The sequence below is a fragment of the Pocillopora verrucosa genome, chromosome 10 (genome assembly GCF_036669915.1).
Source record: "Pocillopora verrucosa isolate sample1 chromosome 10, ASM3666991v2, whole genome shotgun sequence".
NCBI classification, from domain to species: Eukaryota; Metazoa; Cnidaria; class Anthozoa; order Scleractinia; family Pocilloporidae; genus Pocillopora; species Pocillopora verrucosa.
In genome coordinates this window covers 4,237,810-4,257,857 of record NC_089321.1, presented here as the reverse complement: position 1 = coordinate 4,257,857, position 20,048 = coordinate 4,237,810, and the positions used below count along the sequence as shown (strand labels likewise).

The following is a 20,048-nucleotide window of genomic DNA, read 5'->3' as shown; positions in this document are numbered from 1 at the left end:
TTGATACTGTAAAGAGAAATTCTGTCTTGGTCACTCATGGGAGTTAAAAGATTAAGAGTGGATTTTTAGTGGTTTTTCGTATCTGGCATAGCACAGGTTCTTTTTGTAGAATCCCTAGTTTCAGGGTGCACATGTTAAGATTTTACCAGGATGCGTATTCTAAAAGACTGACTGACTCATCCTAAATGAACTTTTCACATTGAAGAAAACACTCTGAAATAAGATCCTTAGCAAAAGTGTTCTAAAACACTTTTCATATTTGCGTGATTTAAATGTAAATTTGTCGGGCCTGCCTGCCCAAGCCGTCCGCTCATCGATAAAATTCATTCCCAGGCAGCACTAGTATCGCACAACATGATAAGGGCATGGGTACCAGATAACAAAAGGACTAACATTTCCAGATTAAACTGTAACAGGTGTCTCGTTTCTTTTAATTAATTTCTAGGATTTATAATTCTTTCACTCTAGTTGAAAAATACGAAAATCTTATATGTAATGGCAATCTTTGTGGTTACCGTATGTCTCCTTTGTTTCTATTTTATACAATGAACTAAATACTACACGCTCACAGTTTGTTTGCTGCTTTTTATCTATTGGATTGCTGAGGCACGGCTCAAGTTGTTGGAATTTCTATCTTTAAAGTTCGTCGACCACGACGCACAGATTTTGAAAATGTCGGCGAGAACTTGTCACATAAAGCGAACGACGTTAATATTCGTAAACCTCATCACAAAACAACCGTGAAAGAAATAGGTTAGTCCAGTTACGTCATCTTTTCTACCATACAGCATTAGTTAACGGTCACGCACTTCACATCAGACAGAGAAACATTGTCACCTTTACATCAGACGAAGAAAATGAGGGATGGTTCCTTTTCAGCGCCGTTGTCTCTTAGCAGAAGGTTCTGTTACAGCTGTACACTTCGACTCACTCTGCGCCTCTTGACTTCTTATGCTATCATACAGTGCGGTATCACTTACTTCTTCCTCATCTCCAATGTCGTCAAACCAATCAAAATTATCATCAACTGAATCAGTTAACTTACTTCCGGTCTTTGAAGCACTCCTTTCATTTTTCGTCCCTTTTCTTGCGTCACTTACGCCATCTTTCGGTTGCCTTGTTTCCATAGCGAGTGACTCCGTATGCATTTCAAAGTCTGAGTTATTGTTTAATGATGTCGAGGTCTTAGCTTTATTTGAGGGGCTAACAGTCGCGTAATCTTCCACGAAAGATTCCACAAATGAAAATAGGGTCTGTTGCCTTGGATCCTGTGGAACAAACCCACAAAAACAGTTCGTAACTTAACAGACGATGAGTACTACCTTGGTTGGTGTCGAAAATTGATAACTATTACGTTACTTATGTATATTGAAGAATACCTTGAAGAATGTGCAGTCAGCTTCTAACATGTCTTCTGAAAGACCTGCTTTACCTAACACTTCCAACTTGTTTTGAATCAGCGGCCTGAAAGAAAACAGAGAAACAAACCTATCAGAGAAACAAACCTATCCTTCAGTTGAGTTTCGTGGTAACGAAAGCAAAAGAAATGTTAGAGAAAAATGATTGACTGAAATCCATTGCAAATTTTAGAGAAAACAGAACATAGTTGTCTTTGTTTTTGCAAAGGCAGACATAACAGACTCGTTGCAAAACGTATCGAAACTCCTTTGTATTCCAGGAGACAGCTTGCGTTTGAATGGCATCCAAATCACGCGAAACATTCATGATGAATAAAGTCAATTGTCACTCCGTACCAAAGGTAATCATCGGCAGTCTTTTTAGCAACAAGGTAATGAATATTCACGGAATTCCTCTGACCGATTCTGTGCACACGATCCTCTGCCTGGACAAGCGCCTGAAAATAAGACAAATAAATACTAAGATTTACGATTGTGGTGTTTCTTGATTGGTTCAACACCTGTTGAAACTCGATCCTGTATCGGCCAATCAAAGAACAAGTGACACAGTAGTTTGCAGGACTCATAAGTAAATTTCCTCGCCTCTAGTCGTGACTATGACTTCAGCTTGGGTTTTTTTCAATATTTCATTCATTCAAATGCAGTCTATGATATTATCTGGGAAATATTAATTGCTCTCACCCCAGGATTCCAGAAGAGTTCAGCAAACACAACCGCGCTGGCCTCAGTAAGAGTCAGACCTGATAGTAAAACAAAACTTTTATCCAGAATAAAACGACAAATGATTAGAATGAGTTGAAATCTCTTCAGACAAGCTATGAGAATGTAAAATTCTGCAGCAACGCCAACATTCTGTCGCCTTCATTTGCCCTGTAGATCGAAAAGCAATTCTTCAGTTCACTAAAACGATTTGTTGAGAAAACTTGTGGTTTCACCTGTATTTGCGGCTGTGATTGACAAAACAGCGACTAAACACTCCTTGTTTTGCTGAAACTGATCACACAAACTCTGTCGAATTCCGGCTGGCGTACTGCCATCGATACGAATAAACTGATACTTCTGAAAGATAAAGGGAAAAGTGACTAAAAATTTACATAATTCGATTTCAATCCTGATTACAGCTGCGTTATCTGATCACATAGGGACGGGATGTGGAATGGAATTCAAATATTCTGCCCAATTTTTTTTCACCACTAACTTGATTGAAAAGTAGGAATTCAATTTAAAAGAGAGATTCCATTTTTCTTTGATAAATAAAAAAATCGTGTCAGACGCGGTGGCCGGGTGATGAACCGAAAGGTTCCAGCCCTGCCCATGGTCATCATGTTCTGCTCTCGGCCAGCACACCTCACAACTGAAAATGCCGCTTGGAGGAAAGTGGTTGGAGGGGAAGGGACTATCTGCGATGGACTACAATCCCCTGGTGGAATAGCATCACTCGGTCCTACTCCGATACGCGACAGAAAGTGGGCTAAATTCGCATGGTTATTAGCTTGTGGACGCGTAGGGTTCGACATTCATGTAATCAATACAAGCGTGCATTTAAAAAGACTTCTGAAATAACCATCAGACGAATAAAATACGTTAACCGTAACACTGACCTTTTGAGTGAGACAACTGGTAATGGCGTCCATCATCTTTTTGTGATGCGCAAAAACTAGAAATTTGCGGCCGCTTTCTAGAAGGTCGAGTATGTAATCTCTGATGGTGGAACCAGACAAAGAATGGCGGTTTATATGTCAAAGAATATCAAGTCTCCCTACTGAAACAAAATCTTTCCTCTAAGTTTGTTGGAACTGGATAATCACAATCATTAGCTCATCAGTTGAAATTTCCATTCTCTATTACCAGGTTGTGTGCATATGTAGGGAATATTGAAAATTGTTGCACGAGCGTGGTGGGATATGAGGTGGTAGATGGTTACATAGTTAACACGCGCAAGTGAAATAACCATTTATTAACTTATGTCTTCAAATGAGAAAAATCGTTATAACAGTTCTGCAAAAGAAATATTGAGGACGCTTCACAAGATACTTTGAGTAAGCCATGGTTAATAAAGACAAGTAAATACAGACAAGTAAATAAAGTTAATTTCAGGCCTGCTTGCTCTGTAAAAACGTACATGAGGCATCTTCCGAAGAACTAAAGTCTACCGCTTACCTGACCGCAGGAATTTTGCTGGCGCTAGTTTCAAAGAAGTAGTTGAGAAGAGCTCCATGTTGCTCTTGTTGCTGAAAAAGTAATGAAAACACATCAGACTTCACAAACTGGTCAAGAAAGCGTTAACAGTGTACTGGCAGCCTGTCGGGAACGATCATGATCACTCTACAAAAGGGGTGGAAAATCCTGCCCAGGTTCTCTCACCTCCTCCTTCCAGGAGTAAGCCTGGGACGAGGCTGAAGAGGTGCTACGAGGCTTTAAAACCGAACGGCGCAACCAGAGAGACGTTAGTCAACTTCTGCCATTAATTGTGGATTTTTCTTTCGCCTTACTGAGCAAAACGCCGCTCCTAACTTTTCTTCACTTTACCCCGAGTGCTCTCCAAGATACAACAAATACGTAACATTTCGAACTAAAATGGATATTAAGCTTATTATCAGGTATCACGCACTTTCAAAGAAAATGTTTAAATACTTTACCTTAGCTTTAGAAACCTCCTTTGCAGCCTTTTCCAAAGTTTTGATCTTTATAAGTGATGGATCCAACAGCACCTACAAAAAGATCGAAAGGATTACAAGCCTGTTAGTAAACATTCAATCGAGAAAGCTAATCGTTGAAAAGAAAATTAAGAAGACAAAAACAGCAACTAAAGGAAGTGAGTATAAGAACTTGATGAAAATACCATTTGTCGTCGTTTTGAAGGTAGTTGAGAGAGAACGTCTTTCTTCAAACGTCTGCCGAAAAATTACGAAAGAGATGGTTGGACTTCAGAACTATAAAATAGTTACAGAAAAGGGTGGCAGCCTAGACACGGTAATCAATAAAGTATAAGTTCAGCTGGGCTTGAACGCTCCGATGAATGAAGTGAAACTCTGTGAGACGAAACCTATAATTGGATAGGTGACTGTAATAACTCTCCGTTTTGTTCTTACTCGTCTTACTTTATTATTAATTTAATCTGAGTTTTAAAACATGGAAACGTGAAGGGCATAAGGATGAACGGTTGAACATCCTGTTATAGCATTAACAGCCAAATTTTCTTGGCTTCATAGGGTGCCATATTCCCCTACTTATGCTGCTGACACGTCAAAAAAATAATGGTTTCTCTCGGATCCCCTACCCTTTTAACAGGCCTCATATCATACTTTGCATTCACAGAGTATATTTAATTTAGAGTACTGATTACATTTTTCGCATAAGGAGACCACGATACTGGAATCGGATCGCTCGGCACATCTACGGTTGAACTACCTCTAGCCTATCACAGTGCCAAGAATCCTGCTAATGCACCGGTGTTGCCGAGGTTACCTAAAACGTTACAGGTCAGAGTCAAGTATCACATTCAGCTTACACAACCTCATTTTGAGTACTGAAATACATTTTTCACGCACGGAGACAAGTATACTCGAATTGAATCGCTCCATACACTGAACATCTACGGTTTAACTATTCCAAACTTATCACAGCGTCGCTCATCATGGTTTAGAGTAGTATACAGGAGTTATCTAGGTTTCTTAAACGTTACAGGTCAGAGTCAAGTATCAGATTAAAATCACATGTCTTAGGGCTCAAAAAGACTCTATGTTACCTGATCATCATCTTTTCCTCCAAAAGTAGTTGAAGCTCCTGCATGTTGGATGCGCCTGAAAAATCCCAACCATATCGATTCTACAAAAAGAATCAATACAATACGTGAAGTTTCAAAACGCGAGAATCCCAATTACGATTTCTGATTGGTTGGTTGGGTGGGTGGTGAGAGTTAACTGGACCAATCAAAAGCTGAAGCAAAGAAAAACCAATGCACTCGTGGATTATTTCGACGCTCCTCAAAAATTGCTCTAATCAATGCCAATCTAAGTTAAATACCACGAAAATTAGTTGTTTTCTTTGGTAAATAAATCTATCATTAATGTAAATCAAATTTCATACTATTTGACTTTGAAGCAACTTTTGAAGGCCCCACTGAGGAGTAACCGAACCTGAATACGTTTCTTTGGCCTCCTTTTCATTCTAGATCGCAATATTAATAGTTTTTTCACAAAATGGACTGGCGTTTGGCTAAGATTCACTCTACCAGTCCTTAGTTAATTATAAAGAATGCTTTCAGGCAAATGAAATTACAAGTTATAGCAACTTTTGAGAAAGGTCCCCCAAGTAACCTTTGGTAAATCTTGGGCCATTTGGCTTAAAAGGACCTTAACCCACCTGTTGGCCAGCACAGTAACGAATTCCAAACAGATGAAATGTAGGAAATAATCCTGGTTGGATGGCACAGATCTGGGTGTAAAGCTCTAATGGCCGCGAGAGAGCTGGGGTTCCAGATAACAGGATCACACGAGTGGCTGCCTGAAACACAAAGATTGTGAAAAGGAGTAACCTTACATAAAATTAAAAAAAAATGATGACACCGAAATAAAATTACAACATCTTGAAAATAAATTATTAAAAAGTGTCTGCTTAGTCAGTCATTTGACGTATTTGTTCGATTAACACTTTACTTAAAGACAAAATGACTTCCATTACTTATTGAAATCTCTCATGGGAGACAGATATCACAACGCTAGAAAATCTTGTATCCTAATAAAATCGTAATCTCATGATTGCAAAATAACATCATGGTGATTGTACCTTAAGGAGTGGCAATGATGCCTGGGTTCTGGAGGCTTTATAGTTCTTGATAAAATGACATTCATCCTGGCATGAAGGAACAATGAATATAAGCAAAATCTGTAGACTGATTGACTGATTCACTTGCTGATTGACTGATCAACTGACTGACTGGCTGACTGACTGGTGATTGATTGACAGCCTCACTGAATGACAGACTGATTGCCTGACTAATACACCAACTAACTGAGCAACTAACTGTCTGACTGATTACTTGACCGACTGATTGAATGACTGACTACAGAATGAGTAGCTAATAGACCAACTAATTGACTGGCTGATTGCCTGACTGACTAATCAACTGCCTACCTAACTGACTGACTAATTGATTGACTAACTGACAAACTGACTGTCTAGATGATAGACTCATTTACCAATTTATGCTTAAACTATGACAGCAATGTTTCTGTATCTACATAGTGCTTCCTACAAATAGATTTCAAGACTTTCTTTGTAAGAAAGAACATAATTAAGTAATATACATGACATCTTCAATGATTACGCTTTAAGCTTGACAAGGACTTACCGCTATAATGACTCTAAACTGTTTCTTTTTCAACTCCTCTACACATTTAGACATGAGATCATAACTTATTATATTGATAAGCCCAGCAGTGGGATTGTCCTTTCCAGTAAGGACTACATTAATGTCTGCTGGGTCCACAGTGGGAAGCCATTTGATAAAGGCCTGCAAACGAAATAGAATAAATAAAAAATCTTTGTTTAAAGCATTTACCATGAGGCCCTCATGAGTCCACACCTTTCTCTAAATCTTTTGATAAAAAATCTTAACATCTTTCCAACTAGAGGGGTTATTAAAAAGAAAGCAAAAAAAATAGTGTACCTGTCAAATAGTTAATTGCAAAAGGGTTGCTCAAATTGATTTAACCCTTTTACTCCCAAGATCTAATTAGTAATTCTCCTTACTATCTGCTATACAATTCTTATGATGTTAGTTCAGAGAATTTGGTATTGGATCAACTAATAATCCCATGATTGATATTCTTCTCTATTCTCATCACCTGCCTGCTTGATATTGTATTGATGTTGTAAGGAGAAATTCTGTCTTGGTCACTTGTGGGAGTGAAAGGGTTAAGAACCAAATTGTTTGGTGAGTGGCTGATGCACAAAGAGGGAGGCCACATTCAAACCTATTTTAACTTCTTCCTCCTTAAGCACATTTCTGTTCATCCTCAAACTCATCAGCCATGTATAAATTAATAAAGTCATGCCTTTTCCTCTGCTACAACATTAGTGACCCTTCCTCAATTTCAAAATTATTTCCTTCCCTCTATACAACTACATGTCTCTTTCTCCTTGTAACACTGCACTTGTCTAAGTACCTGCTGCCAAGTTATTCTGAGTGAGGATGGCGTAATAACAAGAAGGGGCCACTCAGCCCGATAATAGCTTGCAACACAGATTGCTTGAATAGTCTTTCCCAGACCCATGTCATCAGCAATCAACACTCTTCCATCATGGCGTATTCCAAAACTAATGAAAAGAATATAAAACAGAATATTAAAGAGGCAAGTTATGGGTAGAAGAGATATTCCTAATTCTTAAGGTTATTCTTGGAAATCCTCAGAAGCACATGAATTTTGATGTATGGCTTAACATTCCATCCAGTTATACTGTCTGCAGTTCTAAGTGTTATTAAGCATGTTCACATTTGTGTAACAATTTGAGTCATACTATTTTTTTCTATTTACTAGTTACTATACAAAATTGTATGATCACCATTGTTTGCTGAAAAAATGGTCAAAGCAAAGTGGACACTTATCTTCATATTAGCTTAAAATAGAAATAACAGCTGCAATCAGAAACCTATGTTTCCCCAAAAACATTTGCCTATAAGACACAGCCAAATTTTGACAGTAATTTTCAACAGAAAACATTAATTTCTTGGAAAAACAGTGTGCCTTATGAGCAAAAAAACTGCTGTATCTTCTTCTGGTGACATCTTATGATCTTGTCATGATTTTGACAAGGAATGCAACTCTACATTTGTTATAACTACAACACAAACCAAACAAAACAGACCTAACTCCTTCTATTTGAAATGGCATCAGTGCTTTAACAAGCTTGTAATCCACAGAGTTTAAATTGATATCACTGGTTGGCAATTCCTTCAGAGTGCCTGGAGTAGCAGTTAAAAAAGTTGACCTCACTGCTTTAGGTAATCCTTCCACTGTAATATGAGGGGGCATAGACTGAACTGCTTGCACTGTTGAATAGATCACACTTGATTTCTGTTATCATATCCATATAGAGTTTAAAGGACAATTTTACCTTTCTCTCGCAATAGAACAAAGGGTGAACACAGTAAAGAATTAAGGCTGTTAAAACTGTAGTTGAAAATTAGCAAGGGCTAGTAAACTTCTGTTTGATTCAAGCACATTAATTAAATAAAAAACCAATAATGGATCACACCTCAGGTTATCATGTCTACATTCACTGATTAACTTACTGAAGGTAGATATTAGCAGGATATTCACCACTCAAAAAAGAAGTAAGGTGAATCTTCAATCCATCTCTTTGGTTTAGGGCTGGGTTGTTCAAATCTGGGTTAAGTCAATCCAGGGTTTCTGTGAATTCTGATTTCAGATTTGAAAGCTTCAAAGGAAATTTAGACTGGTATAACTCTCTTTTCTATAATTTGATGATTGGATAAAGAAAGTTATCCCAAAAAAGGCTTAAGAGCAGAGGAATAAAAAATTGGATTAGTGCTAATTAGCCTTTGAACAATTGAGCCCAGAAATTTCAACAAAACCTTTGTCAGCCTCAAGGTTTTTAGACCAGCACCTTTGTGTGATTTGGTTCATTCATTTAATACACCATAGAGTTGGGAAGAGGATTAGCACCACATAATTAAACCAATTACAGTTAACAAAGAAAGATAATAATTAAGAAAGCCTGGTTTAACATACTGAGCTTTTCATAATCTGTCAAAGAGAAGTCCCACTGCATTGTCTTTGCATCTAAAAATAGAGATAAATAAGGAAGTAAATGTTGATGCTTGGGAATGGACAACATCTAAGCAATGTTTATGTGGGTAAAAGATGTGCATGTGTTGAGTTCACTTTTTGATTAACCATTGTAGAACTTAAGCATGAAATATCACTGAGGCCATTTAGGAGAGAGTGTGAGATATCAATCAGAGCCAAGTACAATTTCTTATCTTCATCCAAATCTTCCTTGTGGTAATTCTCTCTGTTTGCAGGTTACAGTTAAGAAAACTAACTGTGAAAGTCAACATACCATAATTTCTGCTTGGTAAAGTTTTAAAAATTCCAATGAGTTGTGCTTGATAAGGAACAACAACTGTAAATCTCTGTCTGCTAATCAGTGCACAGTTACCCTTCACTGGCTTCTCGGAATTCTCCTTAAAATTCACAACGTTACCACTATTTGGCTTTGATGTTCCTGCTCTTGGGCTTATTTTTGAAGAAGTTGATTTGGTCGTGGTTGCTGTAGCCCCAGACGATTTACACGGACTAGTGAATTTGGTTTCAGAATTTCTTGCGGATGAAGAGGAAGAGATCTGCGGACGATAAAATTTGGAGATCGAGCGTTGAAAAGAATTTAGCGATCCTGCTGAGTTGTAGGTTTTAGATGCAGAGGCCATGGAGTCTGCTGAATTGTTCTCAAAAACGTTTGAGTCATTCAAGCTCGATTTTTCTCTAGATTGCAAAGATACCTGTCTCTGTGGTTCTCTTGACTTTATACTGCTGCCCCGAGGAAATAGACAATGTTCCTCTCTCGAGGTTGTAACCATACGACTCGAAGCAAATTTGCCATCAGCTCCATCCGTTACTGACGGCGCAATTTGCTGCTGTCGTTGATTTTGAAGAGCCGCTCGTTTCTCGAGAGCTTTTCGACGATTTTCTTCAATTCTCCTCCTTTGATCCGCTGTTAAGCCTCCCGCTGACATCTATTTTGTTATCAATCAAAGCTAGGGGGAATGAATGAGTTTATACCGGATGTACACAAGTTTCATCTTCGAAATGGCCGCCATGACTAATAACACCGCTGATATTTGTGCGGCTCAACTCACATTACCCAGATATCATTGCAATATTGCGTAAGGATTTCACCACGTTGGTGTCAATCGTAGAAGGTAATCGAAGTTCTGTGTTTTTCTGCCTGTTCACCCCTGCCTGAATTATCTTTACGCTTTTTACCAGGAGTATCTGATTATAAAAGATTCCTCTGAGTTTTTAAAAGGTAAGATAAAGCGAAAATGCCGTTGTTTACGTGCATAACATGTCGCGTTGCTTTTGCCGATGGTGAAATTCAACGTCGTCACTACAAAACCGACTGGCATCGGTACAATCTCAAGAGAAAAGTAGCAGAAATGCCTCCTGTTACCGCAGAAGTCTTCCAGCAAAAAGTTAACGAGCAAAAAGCCGAAGCTGAGGCACAACAGCAGAGTAAAACGAAAACGATGAACTGCCAGCTTTGTAACAAGACTTTCTCCTCTGAGAATTCCTTTTCGAATCACATGAGTTCCAAGAAACATAAAGAATTGGAGACCGCTAAAGCTAGAAAGGAGGAAATTATGACGAGGAAAGGTCTTTCAGCCGAAAAAGTAGAATTGGAGAGGCAAGAGATAAGAAAACAGAATAGTATATCTGAAAATGCTGACTCATCTAGTGATGAAGATGACGATGATGGCAGTGACTTTGAGGAAGAAGCGCTGGAAATCACAGATTGTCTGTTTTGTCCGCATCACAGCGTCAGTTTGGAAGACAACTTGAGACACATGACACGATCTCATAGCTTTTTCATACCTGACTTGGAATTTGTGGTAGACTTCAAAGGACTTCTAACCTACCTTGGTGAAAAGGTTGGAATTGGCAACATCTGTCTTTATTGCAATGAGAAGGGAAAGAACTTCTTTTCTACCGAAGCTGTACAGAAGCACATGGTTGACAAGGGTCACACAAAAATCAACTATGAAGGAGATGCTATTTTGGAGTATGCTGATTTTTATGATTTCAGCAGTAGTTACCCTGATTATGATCCCAATGAAGAAAATGGCAGCGCTGAAATTGAAAGAGATAACACATTAGCAGTTGATGAACAGACATTGGAACTTTGCTTGCCTTCAGGAGCCAAAATTGGTCACCGTAATTTGCGTCATATCTACAAGCAAAGCCTGCCTCCAGAAAGAAGTCGTCATTCAAAAGTGATCCACAAAATTGTTGCTGATTATAAAGCCCTTGGTTGGCATGGCACCATTGGAAGTGTATCACGTCAAAAAGTCAAAGATGTCAGGCTACAAAACAAGCAGCAAGCCAAGAGAACAGTAGATATCTCAGTCAAAGCAAACAAACTTCAAAAGCATTACAGAGCTCAAGTATTGTTTTAGATTGGCAATTTGCTTCATGTAAAATTACACATATTTTTCAGTATAACATGCATGCACTTTTCTAGTGCACTGTATACCGATGGCTTTAAGATAATGCCTTTGAAGCCATCCAAAACAAGCAACTTTCTGTTATTTGGTTTTGAGGTCCAGTGGAACCTTAAGTAAATAATTTCTTTTTCTAAAGTAGTACCCTTAAGCTAATTGGATACACTATGAATGTACAATGAAATCGAGTAAATGGAACATAGATATAAATTTATCATTTTTATGAAGATCTTACTGGTAAAGGGGAAACTATTTCATCATTAATTCTCAAGGCATAGTAAAGAATCCAATCTTTGGACTACTAAAAAACAAATCCAGTTGTGTGAAAGAGAGGAGGATTTGAGGCTGGGACCTCCAGTTTTTCAATCTAGGAGTAACTATGTAAAATGATGGGGTCATTTTGCTTTTGCATGGAAAAAAGAATATACAGCTGTTCTGTTAAGTTGAAATTTCAGTTTGTCTCGTGCTCTATTATTTGGCCACCTACTTTTTCTTAACTGCCTATAACTTCGAAACTCATGGACAGCCTTGTAACTGACTTAAAAGAAATTTAGAATATTGTTGGGCAGTTAATGTTAAAGCTTAGGTGTAGACTACCTGCTTGAAAGTTACTTCAGCATCCCATAATGGTAAATGTATTTGCTCCTTTTTTTTTCAAAGGCCAAGTCTGTCCCCAAGCTAAGTGGGCTGAAGCTTATGCAGGTCTTAGCCTGCAATACAGGCATCTCATTGGGGTGAGCTAATGTCATAAGTGCACAATCTCAAGGGATTGTTTATCCAACCAGCCATGTTTGATTTGGAGTTGGAGTGGATGGTGGGGGCTGGGGACAGGCAAGAAGACAGCGTAATCTTCATTTCCCCATGTTCGGCCCTCCTTATTTGTGACCATTCCCCTTGGCATAAATTTCTTTCTCTCCCCAGTCTTCTGCTGCCATTAAAATCTAAGATGGGAGGCAAATTTTTCATTAAGAAAATACTGAGCACTTACTTGCCAAAATAGAGCCTGATCTGCAGACTAGCAGCCCTTTTTCAGCATGAAGTATTTTTGGGCGTAACTACTCCTCTGGATGGAGTTTAAGACTTGTGTATGTACGTGGGTTATTGAGCTCTTCCCTGAATGGCTCGTCTTAAACTCCGTTCTTTTCATGCACCGTGATCTATGTGATCTTGGATCACAAATCCTAATCCGGATCCTCCCAAAGGAACGCACCCTTAGTCACGCAGATCAGTGATCCGATAAATCCTTGTATAGAGTGGTTTTGATAGATCACGGATCTGAAAATGGATTTGCTCGAAAGGAATAATTAACGCCACAGATCAGAAATCCTGATCTGGATTCTCCCAAAAGAACGCACCCTTGATTCCATCGTTTGAGTTTACTATGAAAAAATGTGCTTCTAATGAATAGTGCTAATTAAAAGCCCGTACAGTGAGACAAGCATACACAAGTCTAGAAATAGCGCACTTTTTGGAATTCTCTGAGAGCTCGTTTAAAACTCCGTTCCTTTCAGGTACTGTGATCTATGTGATCTTGGATCACAAATCCGGATCCTCCCAAAGGAACGCACCCAGAGTCTTCCATACATATGTTTCAGCGCTTCAGTGATCTCTAGTTTGTAGTTTTATTACCTTGCTAACCGAGTGGCACAGTCCTTGAACGTGTAAGAATCTGTGAAATGGTTTTCAGTCTTTAACTTCCCAACATTCTATCAGGGAACATGCACCCCAGGCCTCCCCTTGGGCTTGCTCGTGTCTTCTACTTGAATCGCATATAGTCTTCAGTGAATTAATGCTCCTGTCCTTATTCTCCTTTTGTTTTAGTGAGAATCCTTTCCATTTAAAAGCAGCAAATTTTACACTTTGTTGGATAAATTTGCACTTTGGAAGACAGTATTTATATTCAAAACAAAATATTGTTAAAATAACACATTTTTAATGGGATTTTATCACTTAACAATTATTCAATGAGCTCCCATTGGCTGCAAGATGATAAATAGCCACTGAGGCAGTACCACCAAGCTGGTTATAACTGAGGATTTTCCTTGGTTTTCATTGAATTTCCGTGACTCTCTATGACCTACATGGAAAAGAAAATTTAAAGGCCTTCCAGCCTGGAAAAATGCCACTGTAATTTCATGATTTTCCAGACTTCCTTAACCCTTCAACTCCTAAAATCTGATTGTTAATTCTCCTCTCCAGCTTTTACACAATTCCTGACAAATAAGTTTTGCAAATTTGATATGAGATCAAGATAACAACTTCTACCTGTGAAGTTTGGGTATCTTCATCCACTCTTTGCTGGATAATGTATGGATATTATAGGGAGAAGTTTCATGTTAATCACTTCTGGGAGTTTAAGGGTTCAGCCATATAACCTTGCTTCAAGTCATGTTGTCCATTTTCAAAGTGATTAATAACCTAATATATTTACAACAGGGGGATTTGAGTGGGAAGATTTCTTTCTTTTTTCTTTTTTCATTCTGCTCCAGTTTATAGGACTCAGGCCAACCTTACAGTCACTCCCTTGATACAAACATTACATTACCAAATGCAGCATAATTTGCAAAATATTTCCCAACTTTCATTATTAATTTTAAGAGGCTATCAAAAAATCTTTATTTCTCTTGCTCGATCTTGGTCTTATAATCTGTACTAGATTTTCCTCCTCTAAACTTTGTTAATTTTATTACCAAATAATTTTTAAGTGAACCTCTGCCTTTAACAAATAAACCCCCTCACACTGGACTTGAACAACTTTGTAAGAAGTTTTAGGACCTTGTAGAAATATCTGAGGGGGCTTATAACTGGAATAGATAAAGCACTTGATAACAAGCTAGAGCAGTGTGGATCAAAATATGTTTTGCATTTACTGGTTTACCCATTTACACCCTAACATCAGTTTGCATATACTCCAAACTGTTCTCTATACATTTCCTGAGGTACTGACAAGGAGAATTTGTAAAACAATCACGAGCTCCTTTACGTAATGATCATTTCCTTTATTCCCATGACCTGAATATGTGAATCAGAGGTGATCTTGTAAGGAGAAATTAGATGCTTGTCACTCTTAGGGGTTAAAGGGTTAACCTTCAAGATGTCACATTATACCAAGATCCTATCTCTCAAAACCAGAATAGCTTAAGTTGGAGGGGGCTTACAAACAGCAGGTTGCATTAACTCCAAAGTTTGGAGAGATCTGTCACGTGGAACAGAACAACTTGCAAGTGTGACTTGGAAACTCCTTGATATTATCATATACTCTCACTACATCCAAGTGCTCTTCCAGGCTATCAATCAGTATTTTTGCTTGCTGTAAAGGTTCTTCAGACAAAGAAACAAGTTTTCGTGGTAAGTATTCCTGTTCTGACGAAAGAAATCTATCAGGGAACCTGTTTGATAAGTCATTGTAAACTTGTTTCACATCTTCCAATGCACAGATGAACTGAAAGCAAAGTAAAATAACTAGTGGTTAGAACTCCTGTGGTTACTCTGTCAGGGAGCACTCTTCATTTGAAGTAATGGGGATCATGTATTGTGAAAGAGAAATATAATTCTTGATTTGTGGACTTTTTAAAGGGTGAAACTATCATCATAAGACAAATATCCCTTCAAAAGGTGCAAGGGATTTAAATAGGTGAGGCAACCTTGATAGGACATTTCAGGGTTTCAATAATAGTAATAATGGAAAGAATTGTATGAACACATCAACAATTGTTTTTGCCTTAATTATGTTTTGTGTTTTTTTCTGGTAAATACATCAAGTAAACAGTGGGTGTTTTACAAAGAACTTGTTTGAAATCTTGTGATTGTTAAAGATTGTTTAGTTTGACCAACTGTATTAATGAGTGACTACTCGACTTGGAAAACTCTCTTAAATAATACATTGAAGCATTGGTTATCACCTTAAAAAAAACAGCCACACAAATAAACAGTGGGTTATTTACAAAAAACTCATTCGAAATCTTGTGATTGTTAAAGATTGTTTAGGCTGACTGACTGTATGAAAGAGTTACTACTCGACTTGGAAAACACTCTCAAATAATACATTGAAGCGTCAGTTAACACCTTAAAAAAACAACCGCTGCACAGGCCTGAATTTTTTTCAGGCCTTATTTTCACTATTGCTCAAGTAGTGTTCATGACTGCAAAGATCACTTTCATATTCCCAACAACAACATTGTCAAATCAAAAGACTGTGCTGAAAATACTTGGCCGTATAAACAAAGAATGATGTCATGTAAATACTGGCAGTGTCTTTGAAGGTGTTTAAGCAACTAGTGATGAAACACAATTTTGTATAGACTTTTACAAAGTGCTACATGTTTAATTATTTCTTATCTTGTAATTTAGATCCAGTTCTACCTATGTATTAATTTTTTTAAAAATAATATTATAAGGTCCTAGCCAACAAATGTTTGTTAGAATTCAATTGTAAATATTGCAGTTTTTTTGTTTGTTTTTTTAGACCACAAGTTTTTAGACTACAAGTGTTAATTATAATTGATTTTAATATTGTAATGATTTTAGGTATATAAATGACCCCTCTGGACAACAGCCTTGTCGCTGAATGGGCCACCCTGTTTTAAATAAATTTCACTTTACTTTTACTTTACTTCATTATGCTTGTAGAAGTTAGTAGGAATTTTACTGTTTCATGAAAAAGTCCAGTTCCAGATGTAAACTGTAATATGTACAATTTCCACAAGTATCAGTGATTTGGGCCCTTCACACTGGCATACCTTTATATTTTTTGTTCCATTTTCAGATTCACTAAAGAACAGATTCTCTGCCCCACATTCGATTGCTATTTCTTCTGCCTACAGAGGACACAAATCTTGATTTAAATATTACCAGTATTTAGCCTCTACTGTATGCATATTGTGTAAAGTGGATGTGTACTATAACTTTGAGCGGTAATGAACTCTAATATTAACAAATATAATTTTCTGTTTTTTTTATCCAACAGGAGCCAAACCAAACAAGGCAGAGCACACTTCAAATTTACACAGATACATGTAGCAGTTAACCCTATTTACAGCCTAAAATCAGTGTGCATATTCTCCATACTGCTCTTTATACATTTCCTAAGGTGCTGACAAGGAGAATTTGTTCAATAATCAAAAGCTTCTTGCATTGATAATCATTTCATTTATTCTTATGACCTTGTGATTCAATGGGTGATATTGTGGGGATAAATTTGATGCATGTCACTCTTAGGGTTTAAAGTGTTAATGAAGAAAATCATCATGTTTTAGCTTTTCTATCAAGACAGACTCACATTTTAACCCTTTAACTCCCATGAGTGACCAAAACAGAATTTCTCCTTACAATATCAATACAATATCAAGGAGACAAGTGATGAGAATAAAAACAATATAAAGTAAGGGATTATTAGTTGATCCAGTACCAAATTCTCTGAACTAACATCACAAGAATTATATGGCAGATAGTAAAGAGAATTACTGATGAGATCTTGGGAGTGAAAGGGTTAAATCAAAAGTGACTTACCCTTTCAATACTTTCATTATCAGGATAATCAGGTAACTTGCGTTTTTCCTCCGTAAAAAGAAAATCTTCTATGGTTATTGTTCCTGGTTGATTAAAATTAGTAAATACATTAATCACAATTATTTCACAAGAATTTTTAGTTACTGTCAGTGGCAAATTGTTCCTCAATAGTGCTTGAGACTTAAGCACTGCATAGTTGAAAGAAAAAGTACAGACTTCCAGTAGTAGGTTTTAATATAGAGTAAACTTATATTTTGCACTAAATCCTAGCTAATCAGCACCATAGAGAGTTCTTGAGCAAGAAACTTTGCCCTTACACTACTTCTCTCCTGAACACAGTTTAAATAGGTACCAACAAACTGTTTGGGGAATATGACAAAATGCCAAGGACTGGACTGGCATCTCATGCAGGAAGAGAAAAAAATACTCTAGTGCCCAGTTGTAACAGTTAAAGCCTCCAGGTGTTACCTTTGTGATCGTAAAGAAAAGGCACTGATCCTGCCTCTTTAGACACACCCCTGAAAATTCCAAAAAAAAGGAACTCCTAAAAAAGCTATCTTTTGGAAAAAATGAAACGACACATCCCCACAAGTCATATGGTTTTAGGATATCTTTATAATATTATGTTTTTAATGAATTCTACATATCACATCGTGGGTATCTGAATAAATTAATGTTTGTAAGGAGAAATTAGATGCTAGTCACTCTGAGGAGTCAAAGTGTTAGTTAATATTTCTGTCATTTGCACAGATCAAGGCAGAATTCATCAGGGATACTAAACACTTACCCTTTCCTCCGTAGAATTCTGTTCATTTCATACTTTGCTTTGACTTTATTGGTTGTTAACAGTTGTACAAGAAGTCCACAACCCCCTGGTCCTTTTATTTCAAGGAAGACCGTCTCAAAGGGGTTGTCCTTTGTCTAGAAACAAATCAGTACAAAACCTGCAAATCAGTGACAAATGGTCACATTTACCTAATTTCAACAGATCTGAAGAAACGAGTCAGAATATCCATTTGAAAAAATAGTCTATTTGATACAGTGACAGGGCGTCAAATCAATTTTTTTTTCTGATAGCCACTTGGCTCCTAAATTCCTCAAAGTGGTAGCCAATTCAAAAGTTGGTTGCCATTTTCAAAGACAATCAAAACCTTTTTTTTATGTTGTCAGCATTCTAGATAGACCCTCCAAAATTAAGTTAGGGAAAAGATCTTTAACGTGTTACAAAGTGGACACTTGGATGAATGATATAAAACGTTCAAGCTCACCAGTAATTATGTCAGTTAAAAATCATTGTAGTGTTGGCATAATCATGTGAAGATATCATCCAAAGAAAGTTTTTACTTACCCCTGCTCCAGTTTTGATTGCCTTATCAATGGTATTTTTAGGCATGCTTATTAATCTAGCTTTTTCAACAAGTTTCTCCAAGCGAGGATTCATGCGCACATCCTGTCCATTCTCTATAGTCAATAAAAACAGCATTAAAGTTTACAGAAAAACCTTCAATCAACAGGAACATTGGGACATTAGAAACAAGAATCAATGCCCTTGAAAACATTCCAGACTATGCAATAATCAAGCTCATTGATAATTTATGAGGATCACAACTTAGGGTAACCCTTTAACTCCCAGAAGTAATTACTATGTAAATTCTCTCTATGATATCTATACATTATCCACCACACAGGTAATAAGAATATGAAATTTATCAAGTTGAAGTTGTTGTCTTTTTCCAACACCAAATTCTCACAACTAATTTACAAGGAAATGTAAAGCAGCTTGTGGGAAGAATTAAAAATCAGATCTTGGGAGTTAAAGGGTTAATTCTATCATTACCAGGATCTCATAAACCCCTGACCAGTTTTCCATTAAGTCTTTAACTCCCAGATCAAATTTGTAACTCTCCTTCCTAACAACCGAATAATTTTCATGGTGTTAGTGCACAGAATTTAATACTGGATGAACTAATTATCCCCAAATTTATTTATTCTTTATTCTTTATTCTCATCACTTATCTGGTTGACATTGTATTGATATTGTAAGGAGAAATTCTGTCTTGGTCATTCATGGGAGTTAAAAGGTTAAAGGAGTAACAAAATGAGGAGTTTATCATAATTTGTCTTAGTCCAGCTGATAATAATGCATATTCTCACCACCTGTAACATTAATTATGCATTGAAATATAAGGAGAACCTAAATGTTGATAAATTCGAAGTCATATTAGGTGTTAAATATGACAGCTAGTCACCTCTTAATCTCTGAGATCCATTGACCGCAGACATTATACGTTTGTAACCGCACTCTTCAGTCATTTAGTATCACCTAAAATGTTTTTATCATTTGCTGCTTTTATCTGCCAGGAAAGAGAGTGACTAATTTCATCTTACCGCGCACCGCTGTGATGATTTCGAGAGATAATTTTCCAAACTCTTTGCTGCGCGCAAAGTCAATGTGTGCTTTTTTGTATTTTCTATTTTGCCATTCACTGTGTCCCTTCCATCTCAGTTGTGTTTTGGACAAACTCAAGGTAGTATTCGGTGGGCGGCACTGCCAAACAAACGCAGACAGGCCCCTCACGAAGCAGGGATTTCTTGTAACAGTGGCGGCCATCTTGGATTCGCGAAACTTTCACATTTCTGGGGAGAGGGATGAGTGAAACAAATTCACTGTCCACATGAACTCAAAAGCTGCGTGATTTTTACATACTGTGGCTTGAAATATAATTATTTTTATAATTTATCTAAGTCTCTCGGAAACTACTGGCCCAAATATTGGGATAAAAAAAATTGAAACTCATTTGTGAAATATATCCTTTCCCTCCCTCCCTCCTCCAGCTCCCCCTTCACTGATCATTATTTTGACCCGATCGCTCGGT

At 37.4% G+C, this 20,048-nt stretch overlaps 3 protein-coding genes across 4 annotated transcripts; 1 reads left to right on the top strand and 2 right to left on the bottom strand.

Moving 5' to 3' along the window:
- Positions 1 to 413: 413 nt before the first annotated feature.
- On the bottom strand, positions 414 to 10,268 carry LOC131788112 (SWI/SNF-related matrix-associated actin-dependent regulator of chromatin subfamily A-like protein 1). Of its 2 annotated transcripts, XM_059105175.2 has the most exons (18): positions 9,946 to 10,268; positions 9,507 to 9,789; positions 9,176 to 9,226; positions 8,289 to 8,472; positions 7,589 to 7,739; positions 6,772 to 6,933; positions 6,207 to 6,272; positions 5,784 to 5,924; positions 5,167 to 5,246; positions 4,261 to 4,312; positions 4,058 to 4,129; positions 3,579 to 3,649; positions 3,020 to 3,119; positions 2,354 to 2,477; positions 2,100 to 2,158; positions 1,755 to 1,855; positions 1,380 to 1,464; positions 414 to 1,268 (listed from the first exon to the last, which is right to left on the bottom strand). In XM_059105175.2, the coding sequence occupies exons 1-18, from the start codon at positions 10,177 to 10,179 to the stop codon at positions 876 to 878; spliced, it is 2,409 nt and encodes an 802-aa protein (XP_058961158.2). In that variant the 5' UTR covers positions 10,180 to 10,268; the 3' UTR covers positions 414 to 875. The 2 variants fall into 2 exon arrangements, with proteins under 2 accessions (XP_058961158.2, XP_058961157.2); XM_059105174.2 differs by having other exon boundaries at positions 9,507 to 10,268.
- Positions 10,269 to 10,342: 74 nt separating this feature from the next.
- LOC131788117 (cytoplasmic 60S subunit biogenesis factor ZNF622-like) lies at positions 10,343 to 12,118 on the top strand. Its single transcript, XM_059105181.2, has one exon. It carries the CDS (start codon positions 10,489 to 10,491, stop codon positions 11,617 to 11,619), a length of 1,131 nt encoding a protein of 376 aa, XP_058961164.2. The 5' UTR covers positions 10,343 to 10,488; the 3' UTR covers positions 11,620 to 12,118.
- A 1,552-nt stretch (positions 12,119 to 13,670) lies between these two features.
- LOC131788126 (probable transcriptional regulatory protein Aasi_0624) lies at positions 13,671 to 19,850 on the bottom strand. Its single transcript, XM_059105196.2, has 7 exons — positions 19,561 to 19,850; positions 18,521 to 18,633; positions 17,960 to 18,093; positions 17,641 to 17,690; positions 17,173 to 17,255; positions 16,404 to 16,481; positions 13,671 to 15,106 (listed from the first exon to the last, which is right to left on the bottom strand). The coding sequence occupies exons 1-7, from the start codon at positions 19,781 to 19,783 to the stop codon at positions 14,864 to 14,866; spliced, it is 924 nt and encodes a 307-aa protein (XP_058961179.1). The 5' UTR covers positions 19,784 to 19,850; the 3' UTR covers positions 13,671 to 14,863.
- Between the last annotated feature and the right edge of the window lie 198 nt (positions 19,851 to 20,048).